We start from the raw sequence: 27,725 nt of genomic DNA, 5'->3' as shown, positions 1-27,725 counted from the left end.
CTGATGAACATGAATAACAAGTTGTAACCCTGCTGAACTGCCATAAGTCTAGCCAAAGCAGAGATATTAACTAGTTTATTTCATTCATTTATTCTTTTTTTTTCATTCGACAAATATTGTTACCTGTAACAGTATGTGCCAGGCATCATAGATTTAAAATGCTTGGGCAGCTTAATCAAGATAAATATTATAATTTTCCATGAGGTTTTTAGAGCCTGACCCTGTTCTCAGCACCCTTTCCCTGCCTGCTGGAGGGCATTCTGCACTGGTCTATATAGTGACCCTCACTTGGTCCCAGGCAAGCCAAGGCTATCTGTTGTAATCCTGCCCATGTTTCCAAACTGTTGTACAAAGTATTCTATTTCCCAAGCAATGATGATGATGAAATTGTAATATTACAGTGCTGCTGTTTATTAAGTGTATTCTGTGTGCCAGGCATTGTCCATGCCCTATCTTTTAATCTTCATGGTAACCCTATGAAGGATGTATGCTTTTTTTTTTTTTTTTTGAGACAGAGTGTTGCTCTGTCGCCCAGGCTTGAATGCAATGGCGAGATCTTGGCTCACTGCAACCTCCGCCTCCCAGAATCAAGCAATCCTCCTCCCTCCACCTCCTGAGTAGCTGGGACTATAGGCACCTGCCACCATGCCCAGCTAATTTTTTGTATTTTTAGTAGAGACAGGATTTCACTATATTGGCCAGGCTGGTCTTGAATTCCTGACCTATGATCTGCCCACCTCGGCCTCCCAAAGTGCTGGGATTACAGGCGTGAGCCACTGCGCCCAGCCACTGATGATGGATGTATACTTAGCCGAATTTTACAGATAAGGAAACTGAGGTTCAGAGAGGGTTTGGTCTCATGATTAACAAGTGGTAGAGCTAGGATTCAAATTCATGTTTAACTCCAAAGCTAGTACCCTTTGCGTCACCCTACCCATAGGCCCTCTTCCCCACTGATAAGTCTATGGCATGGACCTTCTCTGGCCAAGTTTGACCAGCCTGACTGGCCTTGAAATTTTGATGAAACAGCCAATCAAAGATCTCTGCTCTGATCTACACAGGCCTACCATGGCTATGTTCTGCAGCCCCACTTGGAGGATGGGGGACCCTTGCTTCCTCCCTCTCCTTCTCCAGCCCCAGAGATGGGTGAAGGGTCATGAGCACTTTCCTGGTCCCCCAACACACGGTACACCTCTGCCCCAATGTTTTACCCCCATACCCCAGATTGCAGCCTGTTCCCGGGGCACTTGCTTCCTCTGCCCATTCTCTATACAGACGGAAGGCTCCTCGGGAGCAACTGAGAAGATGAAGAAGGGGTTGTCTGACTTCCTGGGGGTGATCTCAGACACCTTTGCCCCCTCGCCAGACAAAACCATCGACTGCGATGTCATCACCCTGATGGGCACACCGTCTGGCACAGCTGAGCCCTATGATGGCACCAAGGTATTCACTAACAGCCTCCCTTACAGATGCCTAACATCTGTAACCTGGGCTTGAACTTCCAATTGGTACTCAAAAAACCAGCCCATGTTCAGGCCAAAAAATAAATACGGGTATATTATTCATAGTAAATCAGAAAATACAGGTAAGCAAGGACAAGATAATTATTTTAAAACTCATAATTGCATCACCCAAAGAGAACTCCTGATTTCTTAATTGGTATATAACCTTACTTTTTTTTTTTTTTTTTTTTTTTTTTGAGACGGAGTTTCGCTCTTGTTTACCCGGGCTGGAGTGCAATGGCGCGATCTCGGCTCACCGCAACCTCCACCTCCTGGGTTCAGGAAATTCTCCTGCCTCAGCCTCCTAAGTAGCTGGGATTACAGGCATGCACCACCGTGCCCAGCTAATTTTTTGTAATTTTTTTAGTAGAGACGGGGTTTCACCATGTTGACCAGGATGGTCTCGATCTCTTGACCTCGTGATCCACCCGCCTCGGCCTCCCAAAGTGCTGGGATTACAGGCGTGAGCCACCGCGCCCGGCATAACCTTACATTTGTTTTTGTTTGTAAACACAGGTAAGGATAGTTTGTTGTTTTTCTTTTTAACAAAATACATTTTATACATGCAGCTTTGTAACCTACTTTTAAAAAGCCAATAAACTTAGCATCTTTCTTTTTTTTTTTTTTTTTTTGAGACAGTGTTTTGCTCTGTCACCAGGCGCCAGGCTAGAGTACAGTGGCGCGATCTCAGCTCACTGCAACCTCCGCCTCCCGGGTTCAAGCAATTCTCCTGCCTCAGCCTCCTGAGTAGCTGGGACTACAGGCGTGCACCACCACGCCCAGCTAATTTTTGTAATTTTTTTTAGTAGAGAAGGGGTTGCATCATGTTAGCCAGGATGGTTTCAATCTCTTGACCTTGTGATCCACCCGCCTCGGCCTCCCAAAGTGCTGGGATTACAGGCATGAGCCACCACGCCTGGCCATCTTTCTTAATCATCATCTTTTTTTTTTTTTAATGAAACAGGGTCTCATTCTATCACCCAAGCTCTCTCTGGGCTCAGTGGCACAATCACGGCTCATTGTAGCCTCAACTTTCCAGGCTCAAGGGTCCTTCCACCTCAGTCTCCTGAGTAGCTGGGACCACTGGTGTGAAGCACCACACCCAACTAATTCTTAAAAATTTTTTCGGTAGAAACAGGGTTTCACTATGTTGCCCAGGCTGGTCTCAAATGCCTGGGCTCAAGTGTGACCCTTCCACCCTGGTTTCCCAAAGTGCTGGGATTACAGGCGTGAGCCACTGCACCTGGCCTTAATGTCTCTAAATTCTTACAAGTGAATATAGCATTATTTATTCCATTATTTCCTTCATGTTACATATTTGGATTCCTTTCAGCTTTCAGGCATAATAAGGAACACTGTGGAGAGCATTTTTAGAGGCATAATCTTCCACATTTGTGTATTTAGAGTCATTCCAGTAATAAATGTATGGGTAAGCGGAGAGGGGTGTCTTCAGAGCACTTAAAGCCAACAACCACAGTAGCATATTTTTGCTGCTTTTTTTCCTCCTTTTTTTTTTTTTTTTTTTTTTGAGACAAGGTCTGACTACTCAGACTGGAGTGCAGTGGCATGATCCCAGCTCACTGCAGTCTCAACCTCCTGGGCTCAAATGTTCCTCCTGCCTCAACCTCCCTAGTATTCCTAGTAGTGGGGACCACAGGTGTGCACCACCATGCCCGCCCAGCTTTTTTTTTCCTTGCAGAGACAAGGTCTCCCTATGCTGCCCAGGCTGGTCTCAAACCCTTGGGCTCAAGTGATCCTCGTACCTCAGCCTCCTAAAGTGCTGGGATTATAGGCTTGAGGTACCACACCTGGCCACATTGTATTTTCTATTTCACAGAGTGTTTTCTTCTAAATTCACAATATAATGTCATGGGAGTTGGGCCTTCTTTGTAGCTGCATTGTTCTTTTTTGTTTTGTTTTCGTTTTTGTTTTTGAGATAGGGTCTCACTCTGTCCTCCAGGCTGGAGTGCAGTGGTGTGATCACAGCTCACAGCAGCCTCCATCTCCTGGGCTCAGGTGCTCCACCCACCTCAGCCTCCTGAGTAGCTGGGACTATAGGCATACATCACCATGTCCTGCTAATTTTTGTACTTGTTGTAGAAACAGGATTTCCCCATGTTACCTAGGTTGGCTTCATAGCATTTTATCACATTGAACTTCTTTTTTTGTTTTGTTTTTAATTGTTGTTGAGACAGTCTCGTTGTGTCACCCAGGCTGGAGTGCAGTGGAGCCATCTTGGCTTACTGCAACTTCTACCTCCTGGGTTCAGGCGATTCTCCTGCCTCAGCCTCCCAAGTAGCTGGAATTACAGGTGCACACCACCGTGCCTGGCTAATTTTTGTATTTTTAATAGAGACTGGGTTTCACTATGTTGGCCAGGCTGGTTTTGAACTCCTGACCTGAAGCGATCCACCCAATTCAGCCTCCCAAAGTACTGGGATTACAGGCATGAGCCATGGCGCCCAGCCCATATTGAACTTCTGTTCCAAAAGTACTGATTTTTCAAGTATGTTTCTTAGCACTAGGATTAGTGTCACCACTTACAAGTGAGTGGAATTGTGAAAATGTTTGATAGATAAGATTTTGAGTTATAATGACAGTCAATTATCACCAAAACCACTTACAGACAGCCCATGCTTCCTGCAATACTGAGGAAGGAAGGTGGACTTTGTCTTTACCAGCTAAGTTTGCCAACTTGTGGTCTTAGTGGGAATGTAACTTGGTAGACTGGCTATAGAATTTAAAAATTCTTGAAGGGTTTTAATGTGAGGGGAATTGCGTTACTTTAAATTTTTTCCCTAAATTTTGACTTTATTAATATATTGGCTAACATTTTTCGATTTCACTTACTAAAAAGCATTTTTTTTTTTTGAGATGGGAGTCTTGCACTGTCAACCAGGCTGTAGTGCAGTCACACAATTTCGGCTCACTGCAATTTCTGCCTCCTGGGCTCAAGCAATTCTCCTGCCTCAGCCTCCTGAGTAGCTGGGACTACAGGCGTGCACCACCACACCCAGCTAATTTTTTTATATTTTTAGTAGAGACGGGGTTTCACCATGTTAGCCAGGATGGTCCATCTCCCAACCTTGTGATCTACCCATCTCGGCCTCCCAAAGTAAAAAGCATTTTATCTCAGTAATTTTGTAGCCTGCTTAAGCAGTATACAGTTACTAAGAAAGTACATCTTAGTTCCTGGGGTGGAATACTGGGCGAAAGGCCATTTTTCTGGGAACCCCACTATGTGCCACAGTGCTAATTAACAAGTGCCTTGTGGGTATCCCAGCCTACAAGGGAGAAGCTGGGTTGTGGTTGACTGAGTATCCTGACAGAGAAAGGGTGCTTTCTATGTCCAGCACCTCAGAATTTGTTTCCTCTTCTCTTTTTCTTACAGGCTCGCCTTTATAGCCTGCAGTCGGACCCAGCCACCTACTGCAATGAACCAGATGGTGAGAGGGTAGCAGTGAGGGGTGGGCTTCTAGGGCAAGTAGACTGAGGGGGTCTGGGTCATGGGCCCTGTTTGTTTCAGCAGAGGCCGGGCACTCCCTATGTAGAGGGACCAGAGTAATGTGTAACTTATACTGTGTGGGTGGATTGATGTTCTCATTTGTTTCCTGAACTTGAGCTGTCCTTGCCCACCTGCAGGGACTTGGCCCCTGTCAGCCCTCTTCCTCAGCTCAGCCTCCCTCCCATCCCTGCTGCCCCACCTGCCTTCTCTTCAGCTCCTGTTGGCTAAGCCCCTGTCATGCAGTAAACCCCATCATGGGAACTGGAGATCAGAAATGAACCAAACCCTCTACCTGGTCCAGCCCTCCAGGAACTGGCCGTTAAGAGGGAGAAAGCAGAAACAGTGAATAAAGCAGAGATACTAGAGAGTAGCATCCACTTGATTGCTTCCACAGAGCAATGGGGCAGCGGGAGCCCAGAGGAATGGCACCCTTCCTGGCCTGAGAACCTAGCAAGTGATGCTGGAGTTGAGTTTTTTGGGTTTTTTTTTTGTCCCCCAAGCTGGAGTGCAATGGTGGGATCTCGGCTCACTGCAACCTCTGCCTCCCAGGTTCTAGCGATTCTCCTGCCTCAGCCTCCCAAGCAGCTGGGCTTATAGTCACCTGCCACCACATCTGGCTAATTTTTATATTTTTAGTAGAGACAGGGTTTCACCATGTTGGTCAGGCTGGTCTCGAACTCCGAACCTCAGGTTATGTACCTGCCTTGGCCTTCCAAAGTGCTGGGATTACAGGTGTGAGCCACTGCACCTGGCTGGAGTTGGGGTTTTAAGGATAAATTAGAAGTCAACTAGTTTCATTATGAGAAGTGGGGAAGGGCATTCAGGCAAAGAGAGTGGGGAGCACCCTGCCTTTTGGTAACACCAGGTAAAAGGGTACGTGTGAGGAAGTGAAGACAGTGAGACCAGCTCGTGGGAGGCAGATTGTGAAGGGCTTTGTGTGCCAGACCAGGCAGTTGGAATTTTGGCCTAAAAGGCTCATAGTAGTAGCTCTAGACCTCTCTTTAGTCACAAAGTCCTTTAAAAATCTATTGAAAAATGACAAGCCCTCTCTCCACAAAACTTTTTGTGCAATATGGGAATTTTTGACCCTTTGAAGCGCATCTTGGACTCTAGTTTAAAAAGCCCTCCCATAGAGAACTATTGAAAGATTTTGAGGCCTGGGGTGATTGGAGTTTGCAATTTGTAAAGCAGCCCATGGGGCAGCATTGTGAAGAATGAAATAGAGAGGGAGAGACAGAAGACAGGAAGACCAGTTAGGAGGCCGGGTAGGAATCCTGTGTCGGGGTAAGGCCAGAATCTAGGAAGAGTCAGGTGGCATGAAGAGGACACTGTGCTTATAAAAGGCACAAGTTAGCCAGGCATGATGGCATGCCTGTAGCCTCAGCTACTCAGAAGGTTGAGGCAGGAGGATCACTTGGACCCAGAAGTTCAAGGTTGCAGTGAGCCAAGGCTGCGCCACTGCACTCCAGCCTGGGTGACAGAACAAGACTCTATCTCTAAAAAATGAGACACTGAGGAAGTGTGATCTAGAGTGATTGGATAAGGGAGGAGACAGGATGGCCCCCAGGTTGGATAACCCTGTCGGATAACCAAGTGGGAAGGAAAATTAGTGCACAGTGTGTTTGCAGGTAGAAGTATCAGGGGTACCTGGATCTCTGGATCTAGGACCCAGAGAGTAGCCCGGGATGCAAAGAGAGACACAGGAATTATCAGTGGGAGGATGAGGTTGAAACTTGTGGTTTAGTGGCAATTATTTTGGGGAAAAAAAGCTAGAGAGATATGGAAAGGAAAGGAAAATGAGAAGCCAACGGAGACTCAGATGGACCTAACAGAGAAGTGAAGGAAAATAACAAAGGAGTGAGAAGCCAGGAGAGGGCTTCAAGAGAAAGGTAGTGGTCCCCAGGGTCAGAGGTGGTCACGTGAGGGAAAACAGAGAAATTGATGTTGGCTTGGGCAGCTTGGGTCATGTGTCCTGAGAACAGCTGTTTGGGAGAGGAGGAGATGCAGTAGCCAGGTGCCAAGGGCTAAAAAGCAAGCAGGGATATGAGAAAATGGAGACTGCAGCCCTTCTGGAGATCAGTCAGGTACCACACCCGCCCCTTCACCCTGCCTGACCCCCTACCCTGGGCTAAGTGCCTTTGAACACACAGGCTTTCTTCATTTTCCATGTCCGGCGTTAGGTATTTTATGTAGGCCAGGGGTTCTTTCCCCAGTCCAAGGGAACTGACTATCAGCATCTGTCCCTTTGCAGGGCCCCCGGAATTGTTTGAAGCCTGGCTTTCCCAGTTCTGCTTGGAGGAGAAGAAGGGGGAGATCTCAGAGCTCCTTGTAGGCAGCCCCTCCATCCGGGCCCTCTACACCAAGATGGTGAGGGTCCAGCCTGCAGGGCCTCAGCCAGCTCCAGGCTTGAGGTGTTGGGAGGTGGGAGGGACATGTTCACAGTCACTGCGGAGCCATCTAGCCCAGAGGGCACTGGGAGGCTCCGTAGACCCAGACCAGCCACATCCTAAGCCAAGAACCCACATGGGAGAAGCTGGTTTGCCAGGCTTCTGGCAATCAGAGAATGGTGAGAATTGGAAGGGCCAGCAAAGCCTGATAGGAGTTGTTTTCTCCCTCCTTGGCCAACCTGGATCAGAAAGGGGGTCTGCCTGAAACTTTGGTGGGGGTGGAAGTGCTCTAACTATCACTGCTAAGCCACTTAATGGGTCTGAAATCCATACTGGATGGGAGCAGACTGGTAAGTCTGGGGACACGGACCCCACACAAACACTCCTAAAGTCTAACCTCCATTTTCCCCTCCCTCCAGGTACCAGCAGCTGTTTCCCACTCGGAATTCTGGCATCGGTATTTCTATAAAGTCCATCAGCTAGAGCAGGTATGCTGGTCTAGCCTGGGGAGGTCCCCTCTCAACCCTAGGGGAAGCAGGCTGGATTTATTGAGAGAAGAAAGGGATACAGGGTGTCAAGAGTTCTGGGATCAGGACCAGGGTCTGGGAAGAGGGCGCCCTGACTGCCTCTGGCCATCTGCTCCCCCACACTCAGGAACAGGCCCGGAGGGATGTCCTGAAGCAGCGGGCGGAACAGAGCATCTCTGAAGAGCCTGGCTGGGAGGAGGAGGACGGTAAGAGGTGTTGAGAGGTGAGGGCAAGCGACATGTCTTGTGGGGCACTCTGGGCTGGGCCATGCTCTCTGAAGCCTGGAGAGACTTGGTGCCCATCAGGGAAGAGTAGGGAATGAGCACATTGTATGTGCTGAGGATAGGCGGAGCTAACAAGGGGATGTTGAACAAGGCTAGTGGAATTCTGATTTAGGTACAGAAATCACATGTGTCAGTCAGTGCAGATTCCCCTGTCAGCCCATGAACCAGCTGCCGCTTAGTCACTGGTGAGCTTCTTGAAAATCCAGTTTCCCTTCCCCACCTTGTAAAGAAGACTGTAAAGATTCGGCCAGACATGTATTTTAAACAAGCTCCCTGGTAATATTAATGCCCAGGCTGGTTTGGGAACCACTGTGTTAGGGAAGGAGCTGAGCATCCTCTACCTGTAGCTCAGCTTAGAACAGCATGTTGCAACCTCCTGGATGACATACTATTAATGCATTTCTTAAGTGTTTATACCATATGTCCGGGCTGCACTAAGAGCTTTACATAGAGTCCTTACCACAATGCCATTACCCCTCTTAAGGATAAAAGTAAGTTAAAAGAAGTTAAAAGTTAGGTGGCTTGCCCAGTGTAGCAGACATAACAGAACCCAAACTAGGATGTAGCAGAACCCAACCTGAACCCAAAACTGACTCACTTTCCAGCCTTGGCTTTCTAATCAATAACAGCCCCTTGGACTGCATTGCTAGAAGCCCACCAGACATTAGATCCAATGGCTAAGCAGAACTTTGACTAGCAGGGAGTGTCTGCAGAAGCATTGTGATGGCAAAGGGGTGAGCTAAATGACACTCTTGAGTCTTTTTTATTGTTTTGAGACAGAGTCTTGCTCCATTGCCCAGGCTGGAGTGCAGTGGTGCAATCTCTGCTCACTGCACCCTCTGCCTCCTAGGTTCAAGCAGTTCTCCTGTCTCAGCCTCCCAAGTAGCTGGGATTACAGGCATGTGCCACCACACTCAGCTAATATTTTCTGTATTTTTAGTAGAGTCGGGGTTTCACCATATTGGCCAGGCTGGTCTCAAAAGCTCCTGACCTCAGGTGATCACCTGCCTCGGCCTTCCAAAGTGCTAGGATTACAGGTATGAACCACCATGCCCGGCTTGAGTCTTGATCAGAGTAAACTTTGGTGGGAACCTGAGAGCTTCAAGGTTGTCTTAGGGCTGGCCAGGGTACATTTCCCTCTTGCCCCTCCCTTTCTTTCTCCTCAGAGGAGCTCATGGGCATTTCACCCACATCTCCAAAAGAAGGAAAGGTTCCTGTGGCCAAAACTTCTACATTCTCTGAAGGAGGAGTTGGCCCCCAGAACCCCTGTGAAGAGAATCTGGTGACCTCAGTTGAGCCCCCAGCAGAGGTGACTCCATCAGAGAGCAGTGAGAGCATCTCCCTTGTGACACAGATCGCCAACCCTGCTGCTGCACCTGAGGCACCAGTGCTGCCCAAGGACCTGTCCCAAAAGCTGCTAGAGGCATCTTTGGAGGAACAGGGCCTGGTTGTGGATGTGGGTGAGACTGGACCCCCACCCCCTGTTCACTCCAAGCCTCTAACCCCTGCTGGCCACCCCAGCGGCCCAGAGCCCAGACCTCCAGCCAGAGTAGAGACTCTGAGGGAGGAGGCACCCACAGACTTACGGGTGTTTGAGCTGAACTCGGACAGTGGGAAGTCTACACCCTCCAACAATGGAAAGAAAGGTAGGTCTGGAACCCCAGGCCCAGACGGTTATGCGGGTCAGGGCCGCTTCCCAAGGCAGATTTGTCTCTTGTCCCTTGTTAGAATACTGTGAGCAGATTTTTTTCATTTCTGACGATGATGACAGCTGCCATATATTGACTGTTTGCTAACATATTTCATTAATTCTAAGTTGCACATAATCTCTGAAATAAGAATGCATCTTAAAACTGTTGGCATCTTAAGAGTCAACAAAACAAGTTTGATGTTTGATCCTATGCTAAATATGTTATATGGCACTTAATTTCTCACTTATATTTCACAACCCAGTGAGGTCAGTATTATTGTCCTCATTTTACAGATGAAGAAAGTGAGGCCCAAAAATATTAGGTAACTTACCTAAGTTCACATGGCCAGGAGGCCCAGATTCAGACCCAGGTCTAACTCTAAGCCCATGCCCTTAACTAGCACACTGCCATTTTCTACCTTTTTGGACAATTTAACCTTACCCTGGCTTGGGAATCCCAGTGACACTGATGTTAATGGTCTTCTTCCCTGTGTAACCTGAGGAAAGTCATTTGGCTTCCCTAAGCCTTCATTATTATGCAGTATAGAAACAACACTCATATGTACCATTTAAAGAAGAATAAAATGAACGCCATGAACTTACAGTGACCCAGCTTGAGTAATGGAGCTTCAGTTTTTTATCTGTATAATAGAATTTTAGACTGGAGACTCTGAGTTTATGTCAAAGAGCAACCTCTGTAACTGCAGGAATTAAAGGACAAGGATAGCCTTGGTGTCAGCCTTTTTGCCACATCCAAAATGCCACTCAGAGATGGCTGATTACCAGCAAGAACCACCCTCCAGCCCCCACCACCACCCACACTCTCTACACACGCATGCTCTCCTGTCTTTGCTAACACTCAGCACCAGCCCCATAGCCACAAAACTTTCCCAGCAGGGAAGGCCTGGCCTGCTAGCGCAGTAAGGGACTGGCTTGCCACAGTGGATGGGAAATGGACCCCACCCCACCCCTAACCTATTACCTGGTAGAAACCATGAACTTTCCAGTCTCCAACCCAGTGCTTCCCTTCTGTCTCTAATTCAGTGAAGTTATCCATTGAGCCCCTACCTGTTCTTTCTGAGACACTGAGTGGGGAGGGGCAGAAGCTGCAGTCTTTGAGGAAGCATGAAGCAGGATGTGTCAGTCTGGTACTGGAAGAGTTCAGAGAAAGAAGGAATCTCTGGACATCTGTGGTGCTTCACCAAGGAGAAGCCTTGTGTAGGAGAGTTGGAGAGTTTGGGGCAGGTGCAGGGGAGTGGTAGTCTAAGCTAAGGGGGCCTACAAAGTCCAACTAGCAAAGGGCATGGGGCAGCATGTTTAAGGGGCAGTGACCTAAACCCACTCTTCTGTATTCTCTCTCAGGAGAAGGAAGTACAAGAAGGGTGAGTGGGTTGACTCAGAAATAGAACTTCAGAATTTAAAACCTTAAGCTGGATTCAGAAGATTGGCCTTGGGGCCATAAAGTAGCAGAGCATGGATGCTAAGGGCGTTGGTTCTGGAGTTCAGACAGCTCTGGGTTCAAATCCCATCTTGATTTATTAGTTAAGCCATGTGACTTCAGAAAGATTACTAATCTTCTCTAAGCCTTTGTTTGGTCTGCTATAAACAGGATAATTGTTTTATGATAGAGCCTCAATTGGAGAAGAAATTTAAGTAGAGCCCTGCTTTGGGGAAATGATAATAGAGGTAACATTCTCTGAGCACTTTCTGTGTGTCTAGATCTGTGCTAAGCACTTCATATGCATATTACTCAATCCTTACAAAAGCCCTATGAGATCTGTGCATTTTTTCCCATTTTTCTAGTGGTAGGAAACTGAGATCAGTCACCCACCCAATAAATATTTCAGACAGTGTGAAATAGTCCTGTAGGAGAGGGAAGAGTAGGTGATGGGCCTGACAGGTGCAATAGGATGGCTGGGCTCATTGAGGTTGTGATTGTAGATTTTAAGTGAGACCATCAAACTGTTGTATTTTTGTTCAGCCACATTCAGTTGCTCAGGTGCAGGAACAGAGCAGATGGGGAGTTGGGTATAATTAGGTTCAAGTTTAGCCAGGTAAAATCAGTGGATGAAAAGAAAGTCTGACTGGGCACAGTGGCTCACGCCTGTAATTGCAGTACTGAAGGGAGGCTGAGACAGGTGGATCCCTTGAACCCAGGAGTTCAAGACCAGCCCTGGCATTGTGGTAAAACCCCTCTCTACAGAAAATACAAAAAATTAGCCAAATGTGGTGGCATATGCCTGTAGTCCCAGCTACTCAGGAGGCTGAAATGGGAGGATCACCTGAGTGGGGAGGTTGAAGCTGCAGTAAGTTGAGATCAGTCCACTGCAATAACAGCCTGGGTGACAGCATTGAGACCTTGTCTCAAAAAAAAAGGGAGGCTGGGTGCAGTGGCTCACACCTGCCAGCAGGTGTAATCCCAGCAGTTTAGGAGGCCAAGGCAGGCAGATCACGAGGTCAGGAGATCAAGGCCATCCTGGCCAAAATGGTGAAACCCCATCTCTACTAAAAATACAAAAATTAGCTGGGTGTGGTGATGTGCACCTGTATTCCCAGCTACTCAGGAGGCTGAGGCAGGAGAATCGCTTGAACCAGGGAGTCAGCAGTTGCAGTGAGTTGAGATCGTGCCACTGCACTCTAGCCTGGCAACAGAGTGAGACTTTGTCTCAAAATAAAAAAGGAAAGAAAAAGTATATGCAAGAAGTGATCAGAATGATGACTCATGGAATCTGAGCTGAGTAAGGAGAGTGTGAGGGACAGTGAAACAGTTGGAGAGTTACAAATGATAGGTTTCATTTGGAATTGGGCTACAAAGAGGACGATCAGAAAAGATTAGTAGTTATTGGAGACTGGATGGAATTTAAATTATAGGAGAGGTAAACGTAAGGTCTGAACCACTCTTCTGTGCTGCTTCTGCCGCACTTGGGGCCTGTGAAAGGAGGGGCTGGGGATGTGCTACAGAAGACCCACCAGAAACAACTGTAGTCAGGTGGGAGGAAGCCAGAGTCTTGGACTAGGCTGGGACGGTGGGAACATGTAGAGGGAATACATCTTAAAAGGAAGAATGGGGGCTTGGAGACAAAGTGACTCCTTTTTCCTCTTGGGCCCACATCTTAGGGTGACATAAAGTTTGGTTTCTAGGTACAGCAGAGTTTCTTGGGATGCCGTAGCCAAAGGGTCTTACTGGGTCTCAGGGTGATCCCTGTCATCGCACAGCTGCTTCTCACCTGCAGTTTGTCACAGGATGACTGTGTTCTGAGAGACTGGACTTCTTTCCGCAGGGGACAGGAGGGGAGATGGGGGCAGGCCTGTGGCCTGGAAGGAGACTGAAAGTTAAGACCTCACTTCGTGACTGACTGTATGACTTAAGAGAAGTATTTTTGCCTCTGTTTCTTAACTAGGGAAGCAAAGAGTCAATTAAACAGAATAAAATGAGCTGTGAGTGACAGCACTACCAGGTAGCAATCACCTGAAAACTTCTGTTTTCAAAATCAAACTAGTAGAACTCCATCCTGAGGTCTTCAGATGTAGCACAGGTCTCAGCTCTCTGCCACATGCAGGTTGTAATGGAGATCTTAGTGCTCTACTTGTGTGACAGGATAGTGGAAGGAGAGCCCAGCTTCATGTCTCCCTGCACCACCTGAAGCCTTCATTTCCTCATCTGTATACTGGGACTGTTAATACCCACCCAAGAGGTAGATGTGGAATATTCCTTTTTTTTTTTTTTTAAGACGGGGTTTCACCTTGTTGGTCAGGCTGGTCTTGAAATCTTGACCTCAGGTGATCCACCTGCCTTGGCCTCCAAAGTGCTTGGATTACAGGCGTGAGCCACTACGCCTGGCCCAGATGTGGAATATTCCAGAAATGGTAGTGGATACTGTGTTCTCTACCCCTAAAAGGATCTGCCATAGCATTTAAGACTAAAGAGATTATTTCAAGTCCCTAGAGGGCAACCTGAGGTTAGGGAAAGCTGTTAGGGCCGCAGCCAAAGCTGTGAAGTGAGGAAGCAGCCAGGAGTCCGGCTAACCCACAGGAAGCCTGTGGTGACAGCCAGATGAATGTCACCTAAGTGTCCTGCAGGCACAGATAGATGTAGGTGCAGAGTCAGAAGAACTGGGTCTTGGTTGCCCTGACTTGCTGAAGTGCCATGTACAAAATGACTGAACTCTGAGACAAGGCCCTTAGAAGAAATGCAGCGCCATTCATTCATAGCCATGTGTATATGTAATAGGCACTTTACATTCATACCTCTAATTCTAACACCATTGTTTCTCAAACTGCAGGCCCAGGTTTACACAGAATCACACAGGTACCTGCTGATAATGCAGCCTCACCAGCTACCACCTAGACCTGCTGAGTCCTGGTTGGAGTCTTAGCAGAGTGGGAGTCTGCATTCTTTTTTTTTTTCTCCCCAAGACAGAGTCTTGCTCTGTTGCCCAGGCTGGAGTGCAGTGGCTCAGTCTTGGCTCACCGCAACCTCTGCCTCCCAGGTTTAAGCGAATTCTCCTTCCTCTGCCTCCTGAATAGCTGGGACTACAGGCGCACACCATCACACCCAGCTAATTTTTGTATTTTTAGTAGAGAAGGGGTTTCATCATATTGGCCAGGCTGGTCTTGAACTCCTGACTTTGTGATCTGCCCGCCTCGGCCTCGAAAACTGCTGGGATTACAGGCATGAGCCACCACACCCGGCCAGAAATCTGCATTCTAATAAGCTTCTCCAGTGCTTCTTTGCAAAGAGGGTACATTTATCCATATTTTATAAATAGACTGAAGCCACAGTAATTTTCCCAAGACTGCACAGTAAAGGAATAGGTATTCAACCCAGGCCTGCCTGGCTCCAGAGATCATGCTCTGGCTAGAAGAGAGGATAATGCAGGATACTGTATAAGCAGTGTAGGAGTGGGGCTAAGGGGTAGGTCTCAGCACCGAGGTATCTGGTGAGGAGTAGGTTGGACAAAAAGAAATGGAGATTTTTACTGGTCATGCCATTGGAGGATCAGGGACCGACTCTTTTTGAGGGGGCTTTAAAAAAAGATTACAATGCTGGGCGCGGTGGCTCACGTCTATAATCCCAGCACTTTGGGAGGCCGAGGTGGGTGGATCACGAGGTCAAGAGATCGAGACCATCCTGGTCAACAAGTTGAAACCCCGTCTCTACTAAAAATACAAAAATTAGCTGGGCATGGTGATGCGTGCCTGTAATCCCAGCTACTCAGGAGGCTGAGGCAGGAGAATTGCTTGAACCCAGAAGGTGGAGGTTGCAGTGAGCCGAGATTGTGCCATTGCACTCCAGCCTGGGTAACAACAGTGAAGCTCCATCTCAAGAAAAAAAAGATTACAAAGTAATATATGTTCATTTTAGGAACAAAATAACCAAGAAAAGTCACCCCATGACCTCATCACCTAGGGATAACTTTGCTAGTGTATTTGGGTATCTTGTTCATCTCTTCTGCATGTGTGCATGCATGTGTGGGCACACTTTAAAACTGGAGATCAGACCGTATATGCTTTATTGAAAGGAACTCCTTGTGTAGTTTGCCTCTTAGTAATAACTTTTATATATACATTTTTAATATTGACTATAAGTAGTCATAGCCAAATATGAATGTTTAGAGCAGTGATTATCAAATAGTACAAACAGCAGGCATCAGAATCATCTGGAGCAGGGGGTGGTAAACTTTTTCTGTATAAGACCAGACTGTAAATATTTTAAGCTCTTTGGGCCATGCAGTCGAAATTACTCATCTCTGCTCTTGTAGCATGAAAGCAGGAGCGGAGAATATGTAAGCAAATGATGTGACATGGCTGGATTTGATCCATGAGCCATCATTTGCCAACCTCTGGTTTGCAGAAAGGGTGTGTGACTATTTATTTGGTACCAACTAAGAACTTGAAATACCTAAGGAAAAAAACAAAAGATCCCTGCCCTCACAGGGCTCATATTCTAACATTAATAGATAATAAACATATTAAGTCTGATGATATAATATGTTAGAGAGTGAGCACTGCAATGAATAAAAGGACAATCCAGAGCCAGGCACAGTGGCTCACACCTGTAATCTCAGCACTTTGGGAAGCTGAGGTGGGCAGATCAACTAAGATCAGGAGTTCAGCCTGGCCAACATGGTAAAACCCTGTCTCTACTAAAAATACAAAAATTAGCCAGGCATGGTGGCACAGGACTGTAATCCCGGGTACTCAGGAGGCTGAGGCAAGAGAATCACTTGAACCCACGAGGTGGGGGTTGCAGTGAGCTGAGATTATGCCACTGCACTCCTGCCTGGGTGACAGAGTGAGATTTTGTCTCAAAAAAAAAAAAGAACAACTAGAGCAGGGTGAGGGTGATGATGGGTTGCTCTTTAAACAACTAGGATGGCCAATGTAGGCCACATCTAGAAGGTGAGATTTGAGCAGTGGTGTGAAGGAGGTGAAAAGTTGGTCTTGTGGTTATCTGAGGAGACGAGTTTCTGGTACAGAGAACAGCCCATGCAAAAGCCCTAAGTTGGGAATGTGCCTGGTATGTTTCTGGAGGAATAAGATTAATATGGGCAGGATGGAGTGAAGAGGAAGAGGTTCACGGTTTTGGGGTTTGAGGGGAGGTTTTTGTTTGTTTTCTTTAGAGACGGGGTTTTGATCTGTCACCAGGCTGGAGTACAGTGGCATGATCATAGCTTATTGCAACCTTGAACTCCTGGGCTCAAGCGATCATCACACCTCAGCCTCCTGAGTAGCTGGGACTACTCAGCTGTGCACTACCACACCTGGCTAATTTTTAAATTTTTTTCTAGAGACAAGGTCACACTATGTTGCCTAGGCTGATCTGAACTCCTGACCTTAAGCACTCCTCCCACCTTGTCCTCCCAAAGTGTTAGGATTACAGGTGTGAGCCCCTGTGCCTGGCCAGTTCACTATTTATTTCCTCTGGAAGATTTCTGTGACTCTCTTGGAGCCTCTGGACCACAGTGCTTCTCCACTCTTTAGTGACCTACTTTTTCTGAGGTAATAGATTAAGGCTGTTTGGTACGGATGTGAAGTTCTTCTCCACCCTAACCTCTAACAGCCTACAGTGTTCCATCATGTAACTCACTATTTACTTGTCTAATTCCCTGTCAGTGGACTTTTAAGATTGTGCCTAGGTTTCCATCACTATGACAGCACTGCAGTGAATACTCTTGGTGAAATTTCTGACTGAATCCAGGATTTTTCCTTAGAATAGATTCTTTTTTTTTTTGAGACGGGGTTTCACCATGTTGGCCAAGCTGGTCTCAAACTCCTGGCCTCAAGTGATCCACCCACCTCAGCCTCCCAAAGTGCTGGGATTACAGGTATGAGCCACCGTGTCTGGCCTGGAATAGATTCTTGACAGTGGGGGCGGAACACGGTGGCTCACACCTGTAATACTAGCACTTTGGGAGGCTGAGGCGGGCCAATCACTTGCGATCAGGAGTTCAAGACCAGCCTGGCCAACAGGATAAAACCCCATCTCTACGAAAAGTACAAAAATAAGCCGGGCATGGTGGCGAACGCCTGTAGTCCCAGCTACTTGGGAAGTTGAGGCAGGAGAATCACTTGAACCTGGAAAGCAGAGGTTGCAGTGAGCTGAGATCACACCACTGTACTCCAGCCTGGGCTACAGAGTGAGACTCCATCTAAAGAAACAAAACAGAAAAGTGGGATCACTGGGCCAGAGTCAACACAGAATGTAAAGACTTGTGTATTTGTGAGACCCTTTAAAGCGTGCTGTCTCCCCAGCTACATCCTCTTCAGGTGCCCCTTCCCTGCCTCCTCCTGCCTTTCACACTGTGGCTTATGGTTCCAGGCTCAAGCACGGACATCAGTGAGGACTGGGAGAAAGACTTTGACTTGGACATGACCGAAGAGGAAGTGCAGATGGCACTTTCCAAAGTGGATGCCTCTGGGGAGGTGAGTGGGCCTGGTGGGAAGTGAGCCTAGTGGTACTGGGTGTGAGAACTGTCCCCAGCCATCCCAGCTGTCCGCTCAGGAGGGTCCTTGCTCCTGTCTCAGGTGGCGTGTTGTGGGAAAGAAGCTGGAGCTTCCTGCTCAGTCCCACAACAATGGTCATCAGCAGGCTCCACTTCCCCTCAGTTCCAGGGTGGTAAGAGGGGAGGGTTCTTGACCTGAGCTCTGTATCAAAATTGCCTGAGAAACCGCTTAAGAAAACAGACGACATGCTGGGCATGGTGGCTCACGCCTGTAATCCAAGCACTTTGGAAGGCTAAGATGGGAGGATCACTTGAGGCCAGGAGTTCAAGACCAGCCTGGCCAATATAGTGAGACCTCATTTCTGTCTTTGAAAAAAAAAGAGAAAACAGTTATCAAACCCTGCCAGACCTTCTGACTTGTGGTCCCCAGGTGTGAGGCCTGAGCATATACTTGGCCTTGGAGACAAAAGACCAGTGTGTCAAGGGCATGTTACTTAACCTGAGCCTCTGAACATCTGAAACATGGAATTGATCATTATCAAACCTGGCATATAAGCTGTAATGAGGTGATCCATGTGCCTGAGATATGGTGGCACTCAGGAAACATTCGTGATAAATGCCACAAAATCCGTTACAGTTATGAAGCTCAAAGAGGCCTTAGTACTGTTATTCTTTACTACCTCTCGGAATCAAAAGTGGCTCATTTAGATTGAGAGAGTGCAACACTCCAAAGCTCTCCCAGCTAATAAGTGACAGGACTGTCACTGCAGCCTAGACATCTGATTCACATCAGCATTACTTCCACTGTCACACAAAAACCAAGTGAGTCCTTCCATCATGTAACTCATGAACCTAGGCTAGAAGGAGGTGGGCAGATTAAAGACATGTGAGGGGCCTCGTTTTTCATGATGTGAAACTGAAGCCTTGGGGGATTATTTTACCTACTCATGAGTATTTTGGACTTGTGACTACTTCACCATACCCAGGACAGAGAAGGTCCCTAGTGCCCTGTCAGGCCACAGGGGCTTGCTGGCTTTTTTGTCTTTGCAGCCCCCTTTGAAACCTGACATGCAATACACTTGAATGCTCTAGAACCTGCTATTGCAGGGCTCAGCCAACAGCAGGCCCAGAGAAGGAACAAAGCAAGAACAGGTTCCGTGGGGAGACTTGAGCTCGGAATTGGGGGTTGGCGCCCCTAGTGAAGACCTTGTGAGCACCTGTAGTCCACTGCCACCTCTGCTTTTGACCACAGTGCCACTTAGGCAGTGGCCCCCCATTCACCCAGAGCCTAAGTAACTTGCCCTGGATCACACTGGTCTTTTGTGTTCAAGGCCAAGTATCTGCTCAGGCCTCCTAAGTTCTCTGTGTCTCAGAGCCATGGCGTTCTCTGCTCAGCAGGAGGCAAGTTCTCCATAAGGGACTGGGACTGACTTGGTTCCTGTAGACAGCCATCACCTTGTGGTGTCTGGTGTTGGTTGGTGGAAGCATTTCCTTTAGGTCTGAAATAATCAGAGCAAGCCCACCCCTCACACACATTCCTTAAGACTAGGGGTTCACTCTCAGTGGGGGCAGAGTATGGCCTGGGATGGGGGATGGGCGGCGGCTCTGCTCAGCAAGGGGAGGTTAGGTCTGGGCCTGACTCAGGAATAACTGTGTGTTTGTGATTTCCATTATCCTCTCCCATTTGCAGCTGGAAGATGTAGAGTGGGAGGACTGGGAATGAGGGGAACTGGAGGTAGCAGCTCCCCACCCATGGCATCTCTCACCTCTCTTGCTCGCCTCAGCCCAGCCCTGGAAGACTCTGACTGAGAATGTCCCCCCAAATCTCCTCTGCCAACCAGAACTCTGGGCACAGATTCTGGGGGCTCCCTGCTGGCCCTCTGGGCCTCTGCTCACGCCTGGGAAGGGGCTCTCTAAATCCCAGCCAGGAACTCTGACTTGTGCCAACAATAGGATGACCCAAGAGAGAAGAAACCTATCCCCTTCACCAGAAGAGCCTACGTTTTTCTGCTGAACACCCACTGTTCCTGGACACTCCTGCTGGGAAGTCCCAAGGGATAGTTCTAGCCCTTCTGCCTGTGTAGACAGAAGCTAAACCACCAGTCTCTCAGAGGAAGCCGAGACCACACATTCTGTCCACCCATAAGCAGGCAGGGAGGGCCATGCCACCTGCCCTTGGCTAAACAGGGACAGCGAACACATTTTGGTTCCTATCCCAGTGGGCAAGAGGCTCTTATCTCTGGGAAATTTGCCTCTCTTGGAAATCTCCCCCTCCCAGGCATTTTCCATTCCTAGAAAGACTCCTTTGGGGTCCAGAATCCAGAGACCAAACCCTGACCCACCTCCTTCCTTTCCTCCAGCCCACGCTGGTCTGTCCCCATGCCTTCCTAGGGCTTCTTCATGTCAGATGCACCCAAGTCCTTAGCCCAGCTGTGCCACCTACAGGAGTTCGCTCTTGTGTTTCTTCCCCTCCCCAAGAAGGGAGGGGCCACTTCAGGCCCTTCTGTGTGTTGCCTGGCAGGATACCTTGTCCAACCAGCTACCCACCTCAACTCCCCTGTAGCTTAGGACACAAAACAGCTACCAGCGGTACAGAGTGGTGATCAGAGCCAAGTACTTACAACTCTGGTAAGCCTAGCTTCTCCGCCTTGGCCCTTTTGCCTCTGGAAGGGCTATCCTGGGGCTGAACTTGAAACTCTCATCAGGCTTCTGCAAAAGCTCTTCCTGAAGACAGACCCAGCCTTTGTGCTCTCACCCTCCATTCTGGTAAAGCTGCACCTCTAGGGGAATGAGGGGCTGCAGGAATTTCTGGAGAGCCTGGTGCTTCACGATGCTGCTCTGGTGATTCTTGTACCTAATCTGGTGTGCTCACCAGTGAGTGAAATGGATCGTGGTCAGGGATACCAAGAGAGTGGGGTCACTTCCACTTCAAACCATCAGTGAGGGGGTGGGATGGAGAGAATGCTGAATCTTGTTTTTGATGGGATGGGGTTTTTCTCTTTGTAATTATTTCTTTAGTTTAATTAACCTTTTGGTTGTTTGTGCAATATTATATATTTTAAATTATAATGCATCTGCCCAGAGTATTTTGTAGCTGGGAAAACAAAAACGGAAAAGAAAAAAAGATTCTAACAGCTGTTAGTTTTATAATTAAAACAGAAAGAAAAAAAGAACTTTGTCCTGAACCTTTTACAGACTTACAGTTAACAGCATTAAAGTGATTCAGCCGAAGCTGGAAGGTGTCTGGGGGTCTATTTTTGTCCCCTTGGCAGCTGCACTGGGCCACTTGGAGCCAGAGGCAGGGTAGGGGGATAGCCTGGGTCCAGAGGAGGTCCCTTGTCCTCATCCCAGATTCAGCTTTGCCTTTGGGATGAAAAAGGGGCAGGACTTCCAGCAGTCCTCTCACCAGGACAAGGAGTCGAGAGGCCATCTCTGCATTCCCAATGCCTCACTTTTATTTGGAAAGGAAGTTGCAGCAACAGTGGTTTCAGTTGCTCTTGGTCATTTTTCTCCTTTCCTCCCCATGTGTATTTGATTCTCGGGTCTTTTAAAATTAACTTTAGTATGAAAAATCACTTGTCGGGTGAGGTGCAATGGCTCACGCCTGTAATCCCAGCACTTTGGGAGGCCAAGGCAGGTAGATCACTTAAGGTCTGGAGTTCGAGACCAGTCTGGCCAACATAGTGAAACCCTGTCTCTACTAAAAATACAAAAATAGCCTGACGTGGTGGTAGGCGCCCAGCTACTGGGGAGGCTGAGGTAGCAGAATCGCTTGAACCTGGGAGGAGGAGTTGCAGTGAGCTGAAATCGTGCCACTGTACTCCAGCCTAGGTGACAGAGCAAGACTCTGTCTCAGAGGGGAAGAAAAAAGGAAGTCTGAATGAGGCCCTTGGGTTCCATGAAGATATCTACATGGAAAGAGTAGTAAGGCTAGGGAGGATGTCTGTAAGTTTTAGGATGAGTAAACTTAAAGCGTAAAATATCTATCACCATTTTAGAAGCGGGTTTTTGAGTTTGCTTTGTCCCCCTACTTTATTGGGGAGCACTTGCCATTGCTTTTATCAAGCGCTTGCTAGCCATGGATGCCAACTAACTTCTTCAATTGAAGGCCGGAGGATCATGTCAGGTTCCAGGAGCCTCTTGAGCAGGTCCTGGCATTCGGCCGAGATGCTCAGATGAGTGGGGAAGGATACCCCTTTCTGCTGCTCCCACAGCATCTTGGGGATGTCTGTGTCGTCAAAAGGTAGGCTGGCACAGAGCATGACATATAGGACCACACCCATGCTCCAGATGTCACCTTTTTTGCTATCATGGGGAATGCCCTGCAGCACCTCGGGGGCGGCATAGGCTGTGCTGCCGCAGAAGGTCTGGCTCAGCTCCCGGTGTGACTTGGGCAACACCTTGGCAAAGCCAAAGTCAGTCAGCTTCAGGTTGAAGCCCTGCAACAAGGCGTTCTCGCATTTGAGGTCCCGGTGGGCCACACCACAGCCGTGGCAGTAGCAGATGGCCTCAACCATCTGACGGAAGAGGGCCTTGGCCCGGCTCTCAGGCAGTGGTCCCCCATTCAGCACGCAGTCAAAGACATCCCCTCCCTCGGCCAGCTCCATTACCAGGTAGATTTTCCCATCGGCAGACTCCAGCATCTCATACACCTGGACGATGTTCTTGTGATCCAGGGTACGGACTATTTGGAGCTCCCGAGGAAGGAATCTCTGGATAAACTCTGAGGAAGTAAGGAGAGTAGAGATGGGCTGGAAGATCAGAAAGGCCTACCTCCTCACACCTGTCTTCTGCCTTCCAACTTCTGTCCTGCCCACCTTGTCTGGGTCTTATTTCTTGGCTCCCTTAATGGTCTTAAATATGTCTAGCTGCTTGGATATTGCAAAGAATGTTCACTTCTGTTATTTTTGTCACTAACCTATCTTTCAAAGGAACCACTCCCCACCAACTTGTGGACTGTTGTGAGCAGTCTGTCAGACTGGATAGCAAGGTGCTTTGGGGACTTTTAGACAAAGCCACAGAATCTCGAGTTACAAGGTCTGATTTGCCCAAAGGGTGATAAGCCAGCTTCTCCCACCGCTGTCCCCTGACCCACAATTTTTTCCATGAGCCCTGTCTTTTCCCCATATCCATTGGCCTTGGCACCAGCCTCTGTTCTCTGCTAGCCCTGGCTGTGGCCTCAGGCAGTCTCTGTCTCAGAGACTGTTCCCCTGCCAGAAGGGAAAGCCGGCTCAGGTTTTTTTTTTGTTTGTTTGTTTTTTTGAGACAGTCTCACTCTGTTGCCAGGCGCCAGCCTGGAGTGCAGTGGCACAATCTTGGCTCATTGCAACCTCCGCCTCCTGGGTTCAAGCAATTCTGCCTCAGCCTCCCCAGTAGCTGGGACTACAGGCGCAAGCCACCACACCCAGCTAATTTTTGTATTTTTAGTAGAGACGGGGTTTCACCATGTTGGCCAGGATGGTCTCAATCTCTTGACCTGGTGATCCACCTGCCTCAGCCTCCCAAAGTGCTGGGATTACAGGCTTGAGCCACCGCGTCCGGCCCCAGCTCAGGTTTTGCCTCTGAGGATCCTTCACCTCATGCTACTTTAATCTTGTGTTTGGGGGATGTAATGTTCCTGGACTCTTAGAACGCCTCTGTTCCCCACTGACCCACTCCAGAGCTGCCACGGGGCTTGCTTAGTTCCAGACCAGTGGGAGCAGGGAATGATCGAATAATCTAACTGGAGGAAGCACCCACCTGGCCTCAGCCAGCCTGCCCTCCCTCCAAAGGGGCCCTGGCTCACCTTCTGGCCCTCCCATCTTGTCTATAATTTTAATTGCCACTTTTCTTTGGTGTTTTTTGGAAAATGCTTCTTTGACTTTTGAGTAGGTCCCTTCCCCAATGGTCTTGCCCAGCTGGTATCCATTGGAGAGCAGAAAGTCCTCCATGCTGTCTAGCGCCTCCTTCCTATCACCCTCTCAGCTCATGCTGCCTCTGCGAGGCAGCTGTAAGCCACCATCACCCTTGGCCTGCTCCTTTTCTCCCCAAGCACTTCATCCGCAGCCGCCCCCAGCGTTAGAACATTCTCTGTCTGGACACAGCCGCGGGTGGTGGGGAGGGAGAGGGTCAGACATTTTAAAACTCCGGTGCAATTGTGATGTAAATGCTGTGTGACCCTTGGCCAAAATGGTAGTGCCCCTATCTGCTCTCACTACCACCACCAAACCCAGCCCGGGTTAAGTCACTGCCGCGCCCACTCCCGCGCCAGGCACTGGGTCATAGCCCCCTCTAGGAGGGCTTCCGCGGCGTCTGTGTGGGCGGGGGATGCCAGTATCCTAGGCGTGGACGCCATCTCGCGGCGGGTTGCCCTGGCCTTCTGCGCCCCACTCCGGTAGCTGCGGTCTGCCCGATCTGGTCTCCAGGTGCCATGGCCAAAGCCCTCCAGTTCCAGGCTCCAACCTGCGCTAAGTGCCTGGGGCGGCCGGGGGCGCCGTTGGGGGTTCCCTAGCTGGAGGAACGGGCTTTGTGAGGTCAGCGCGCCGTGGCCCGGGTCACAATGCTGCCCTCCTCGACGCCAGGACCCGGACGCGCCACAGACACCTGCCCGGCTCCACGGACCGGAGCGTTCTCCCGTAGCCAGGGCTGGGGCAGCTGCTTTCAGCCTGGGACCGGCCTTGGCCTCCAGCAGGTGAGCGACGACCCAGGGGTCGGGCGCGAGGCGGGGGCGCCCGGCGGCCCAGGAGAGGCCTGACCGCCACTCCCTGCGCAGAGCGCCCCGGGGCCTGGACATGAGCGCCCAGGAGCCCCCGCAGGGTCGGAGATTCCCCATTGAGGCCGGAGACTCCCGTGGCCTTGCCGCCGCCCCCGAGTCCCAGGACAGCCCGGAGGCGGTAGCGACGGAGCACAACCCGATCAGGTGAGGCCCGCCCCGTGGCCCCGCCCTCTGTCCCACTTGGTGCTCCTAGCGGTAAGGTCCCCACATCCACGTCCCGGTCCCCGGGGGACCCCAGGTGAACTACGTGGATGTGCCCCCACAGGATGGGCCGGGCCTCCGCCTCAGCGCCCCCTGTCACGCTCCGCTTTCCCCAGGCCGCTTCGACGCTGCCCCGGCTGCCACTGCCTGACACTGCTGCACGTGCCCATCGACGTTTACCTGGCCATGGGCGGGAGCCCCCGGGCCCGCGCCACGTGAACGTATTGCAGCTCCACTGGAGCCGGACGGGAACGATGGCCGCCGCGGGCCACCACGCTGAGGTCCCCCGCGCCGAGCACGAGACAGTGATGCACATTTTAAAATAAAAGAATGATGCACATTTTAATAAAGCACAGCATAAACTGTTCTTTCCACTTCGGGTTGGTAGTGTCTATCCGTCGGGTCCACCAGCTGCACTGCCCAGTAACACTTCCCTTTCTGCAGCCTCCTCAACTGGACCCAACCCTAGAGGCCTGCCCTTCCACCTTTTCAACCTGCACCACTTCCCTCCTCCCACTTCTTGCTGGTCCTGACCCTCCCTGGGCAGCCTTTACCCTGGGGCTTGTCCATCTCTAACCCCTTCTCCGGTGAAATTCACATCACTGTGGGGGGATGCCGGCAACCCACAGAGGAGGGGAACAGGACGGGGAAGAGAGGTGGACCGACAAGTAACATAGAATACAGCCAATGGCCACCCATACCAGGCGTTTTTTGTTTTTTTTTTTTTGTTTGTTATTGAGATGGAGTCTCACTCTGTCGCCCAAGCTGGAGTACAGAGGCGCGATCTCGGCTCACTGCAACCTCTGCCTCCCTGCAACCTCTGCCTCCCAGGTTCCAGCGATTCTTCTACCTCAGCCTCCCCAGTAGTTGGGACCACAGGCGCCCGACCAGGCCCATTTTAATCCTCTCCAGCGACAAGGTTCTGCGACATGCTCTTTTCGGCCCTGGGCCTGCGGCCTTCCTTGTTGGAGGGGTTTGGAGCTGCCCCAGTCCATTCTGAGCCTTGGTTTCTCCTACAACCGAAGGGATCACAAAAAGATTTGGGAAGAGGCCATTTGAAAAACGGTGGTTTAATAAAAAAGAAAAACAAAAACACACACACAAAAACGGTGGTTTAACTTGCTGTTTTACAGATGGGTGAAATGAGCCTTTTTGAGACTTGCCCAAGGTCCACCGATGAGAGGTGACGATAGCACACTCCGAAGCATCTTCAGACCACATGCCCTAAGATCCACCCTCCAGAGGCCCATGACAGGAACCCTACCTAGAAGTGGTAGTTTTTAAGCTAAGCACTTAAAAATTTTCTACTTTCCAATTTTGCTTTAATGAGCCCGTATATTCTACTTTACAATTTTGCTTTTATGGGGGAATGTAACCTAAAGGTCAGGTTCAGTCTCCTGTCCCCTGACATCTAAGGAGAATTGATTCAACACCCTCCTCTAATTCTCATGGGGTAGAGAAGTCCAACCTCTCCCTAGAGCACCTTAGAATTCCACAGTCACCCAGAAAGGATACCCTTCTGTTTCCACATAAAATGCTCTCCCAGGCAGTCTTCATGTAGGAGGCTTACTAAAAGGGCCTATTTCCTCACTGGTTTAAAAAAAAGGCAGGGGGGAGCATCAGCTGGTCTCTTTGGACTCTGCCAGCCCCCAAATGCTGAATCCTTCAGTCTTCCTTTCCCACCAACCCCCCACCCCACCATCTTTCCCACTTCTTTTCTCTTTTCTTCTCAACCCTCCTTTCCTTAGAAAAATAAAATAAAATAAAAATAGGCTCAGGCCTGTAATTCCAGCACTTTGGGAGGCTGAGGCAGGAGAATCACTTGAGCCCAGGAGCTCAAGACCAGCATAGAAAACAGCAAGATCCGTTCTTTAAAAACAAAACAAAACAAAAACCAGATATGGTGGTGTGTGACTATTGTCCTAGTTACTGGGGAGCCTGAAGCAGGAGGATTCCTTGTGCCCAGGAGTTCAAGGCAGCAATGAGCCGAAGTCACACTACTGCATTCCAGCCTGAGCAACAGAGTGAGATCCTGTCTCTAAAAAAATTTAGAAACCAGTTACTGCCACCTTCCATGTGCAATCTTTGTGAGGGATGCAAAGATTCCAGACACAGCCCTTGCCAACAGGGCTAGTTAGCTCTAGAATGCCCATAAACAAGGGGAAGGGCATTCCCATTGGGGAGGAGCATTGTGGGTAAAGGTCTGGAGGCAGGAAAGTGAAGGGTAAGTTCAAGAAACTCAGTTCAATCAGTTTTCATCAACACCTACCTGGGCCATGCCTGGTACGGAGAACCCAGGCCTGAATCTGACATCATTTTCCCTTGCAGAGCTTAGAATGCAAGGGATCCAGGAATGAGCTAACAGAAGAGAAGCTGTTATCAAGGAGACCTTTGCATACCAGATGAAGGAGTTTGAACTTTGTTCTGCAGGCAGGCAGAGTACAACAGGCTCCTGCCTGGGTCACTTCACTCTCCTATTTCTCTTCTCTTCATCCTGTTCTCTGTTTCTTCTTACTCCTTATCCTGGGAAAAGCCACTGGCCAAAACTAGTGCTGAGTTCAAGTCCTGACTCCAGTTTTTCTAACTGTGCAATCTTGAGCTAGTTAATTAGCCCTTCTGGGCCTCCATCTTCAAGTCTGTAAAATGGGATTAATGACACTGGCTGGAAAGTTTCAGTAAGGACCTGTGTGTCCACCACACAGGAATCACTGCCACAGCTACCATTTGAGAAGCAAGAGACTGCTAGGGCTGCTGCTCCTACCTTTGTCTTCAAGGGGCAGCAGAGAGCTAGACAGCCAAAGACACTGTCCCCAGGAGTTGGGTGATGTCCAGCCCCCGGAAACCCTCTTGCCTCTCTCTCTATCAACTTCCTAGCAGTTCTGTTCAGGAGCCTAGGAACTTGGTGGGGGTTTGGGGGCAGGGGAATTTC

At 49.2% G+C, this 27,725-nt stretch overlaps 3 protein-coding genes across 15 annotated transcripts in view; 2 read left to right on the top strand and 1 right to left on the bottom strand.

The window, feature by feature from the left end:
- Positions 1-21,072, top strand: part of BSDC1 (BSD domain containing 1) — a 30,097-nt gene extending 9,025 nt beyond the window's left edge. For 2 of the 3 annotated variants that reach the window (XM_078331067.1, XM_002750575.7), the window contains exons 4-11: positions 1,276-1,443; positions 4,894-4,948; positions 7,259-7,374; positions 7,814-7,882; positions 8,049-8,127; positions 9,372-9,851; positions 17,718-17,821; positions 19,532-21,072. In XM_078331067.1, coding sequence (XP_078187193.1) covers positions 1,276-1,443; positions 4,894-4,948; positions 7,259-7,374; positions 7,814-7,882; positions 8,049-8,127; positions 9,372-9,851; positions 17,718-17,821; positions 19,532-19,564 — 1,104 coding nt within the window. In that variant the 3' untranslated portion in view covers positions 19,565-21,072. Of the gene's footprint in view, positions 1-1,224; positions 1,444-4,893; positions 4,949-7,258; positions 7,375-7,813; positions 7,883-8,048; positions 8,128-9,371; positions 9,852-17,717; positions 17,822-19,531 lie in introns of all 3 variants that reach the window. The other variant, XM_003733399.6, reaches the window with a different exon arrangement.
- LOC118155396 (testis-specific serine/threonine-protein kinase 3) overlaps positions 18,976-27,725 on the bottom strand; it is a 15,143-nt gene continuing 6,393 nt past the window's right edge. For 7 of the 11 annotated variants that reach the window (XM_078331068.1, XM_078331071.1, XM_078331072.1 and 4 more), the window contains 3 exons: positions 27,066-27,432; positions 23,627-25,809; positions 18,976-22,564 (listed from right to left, as the gene is read on the bottom strand). In XM_078331068.1, the coding sequence (XP_078187194.1) occupies positions 21,903-22,564; positions 23,627-23,771 (807 nt within the window). In that variant the 5' untranslated portion in view covers positions 23,772-25,809; positions 27,066-27,432 and the 3' untranslated portion in view covers positions 18,976-21,902. The remainder of the gene's footprint in view (positions 22,565-23,626; positions 25,810-27,065; positions 27,433-27,725) is intronic. The other 4 variants (XM_078331070.1, XM_078331076.1, XM_078331073.1 and 1 more) reach the window with 1 other exon arrangement.
- On the top strand, positions 19,749-25,141 carry FAM229A (family with sequence similarity 229 member A). Its single transcript, XM_078331090.1, is given in 4 exon segments — positions 19,749-24,435; positions 24,437-24,511; positions 24,593-24,739; positions 24,913-25,141. Coding segments are annotated over 4 exon segments (381 nt in total). The 5' UTR covers positions 19,749-24,379; the 3' UTR covers positions 25,016-25,141.

This window comes from Callithrix jacchus, chromosome 7 (assembly GCF_049354715.1).
Source record: "Callithrix jacchus isolate 240 chromosome 7, calJac240_pri, whole genome shotgun sequence".
In the NCBI taxonomy this organism is placed as follows: domain Eukaryota; kingdom Metazoa; phylum Chordata; class Mammalia; order Primates; family Cebidae; genus Callithrix; species Callithrix jacchus.
This window is presented reverse-complemented; position numbering and strand designations above follow the sequence as displayed.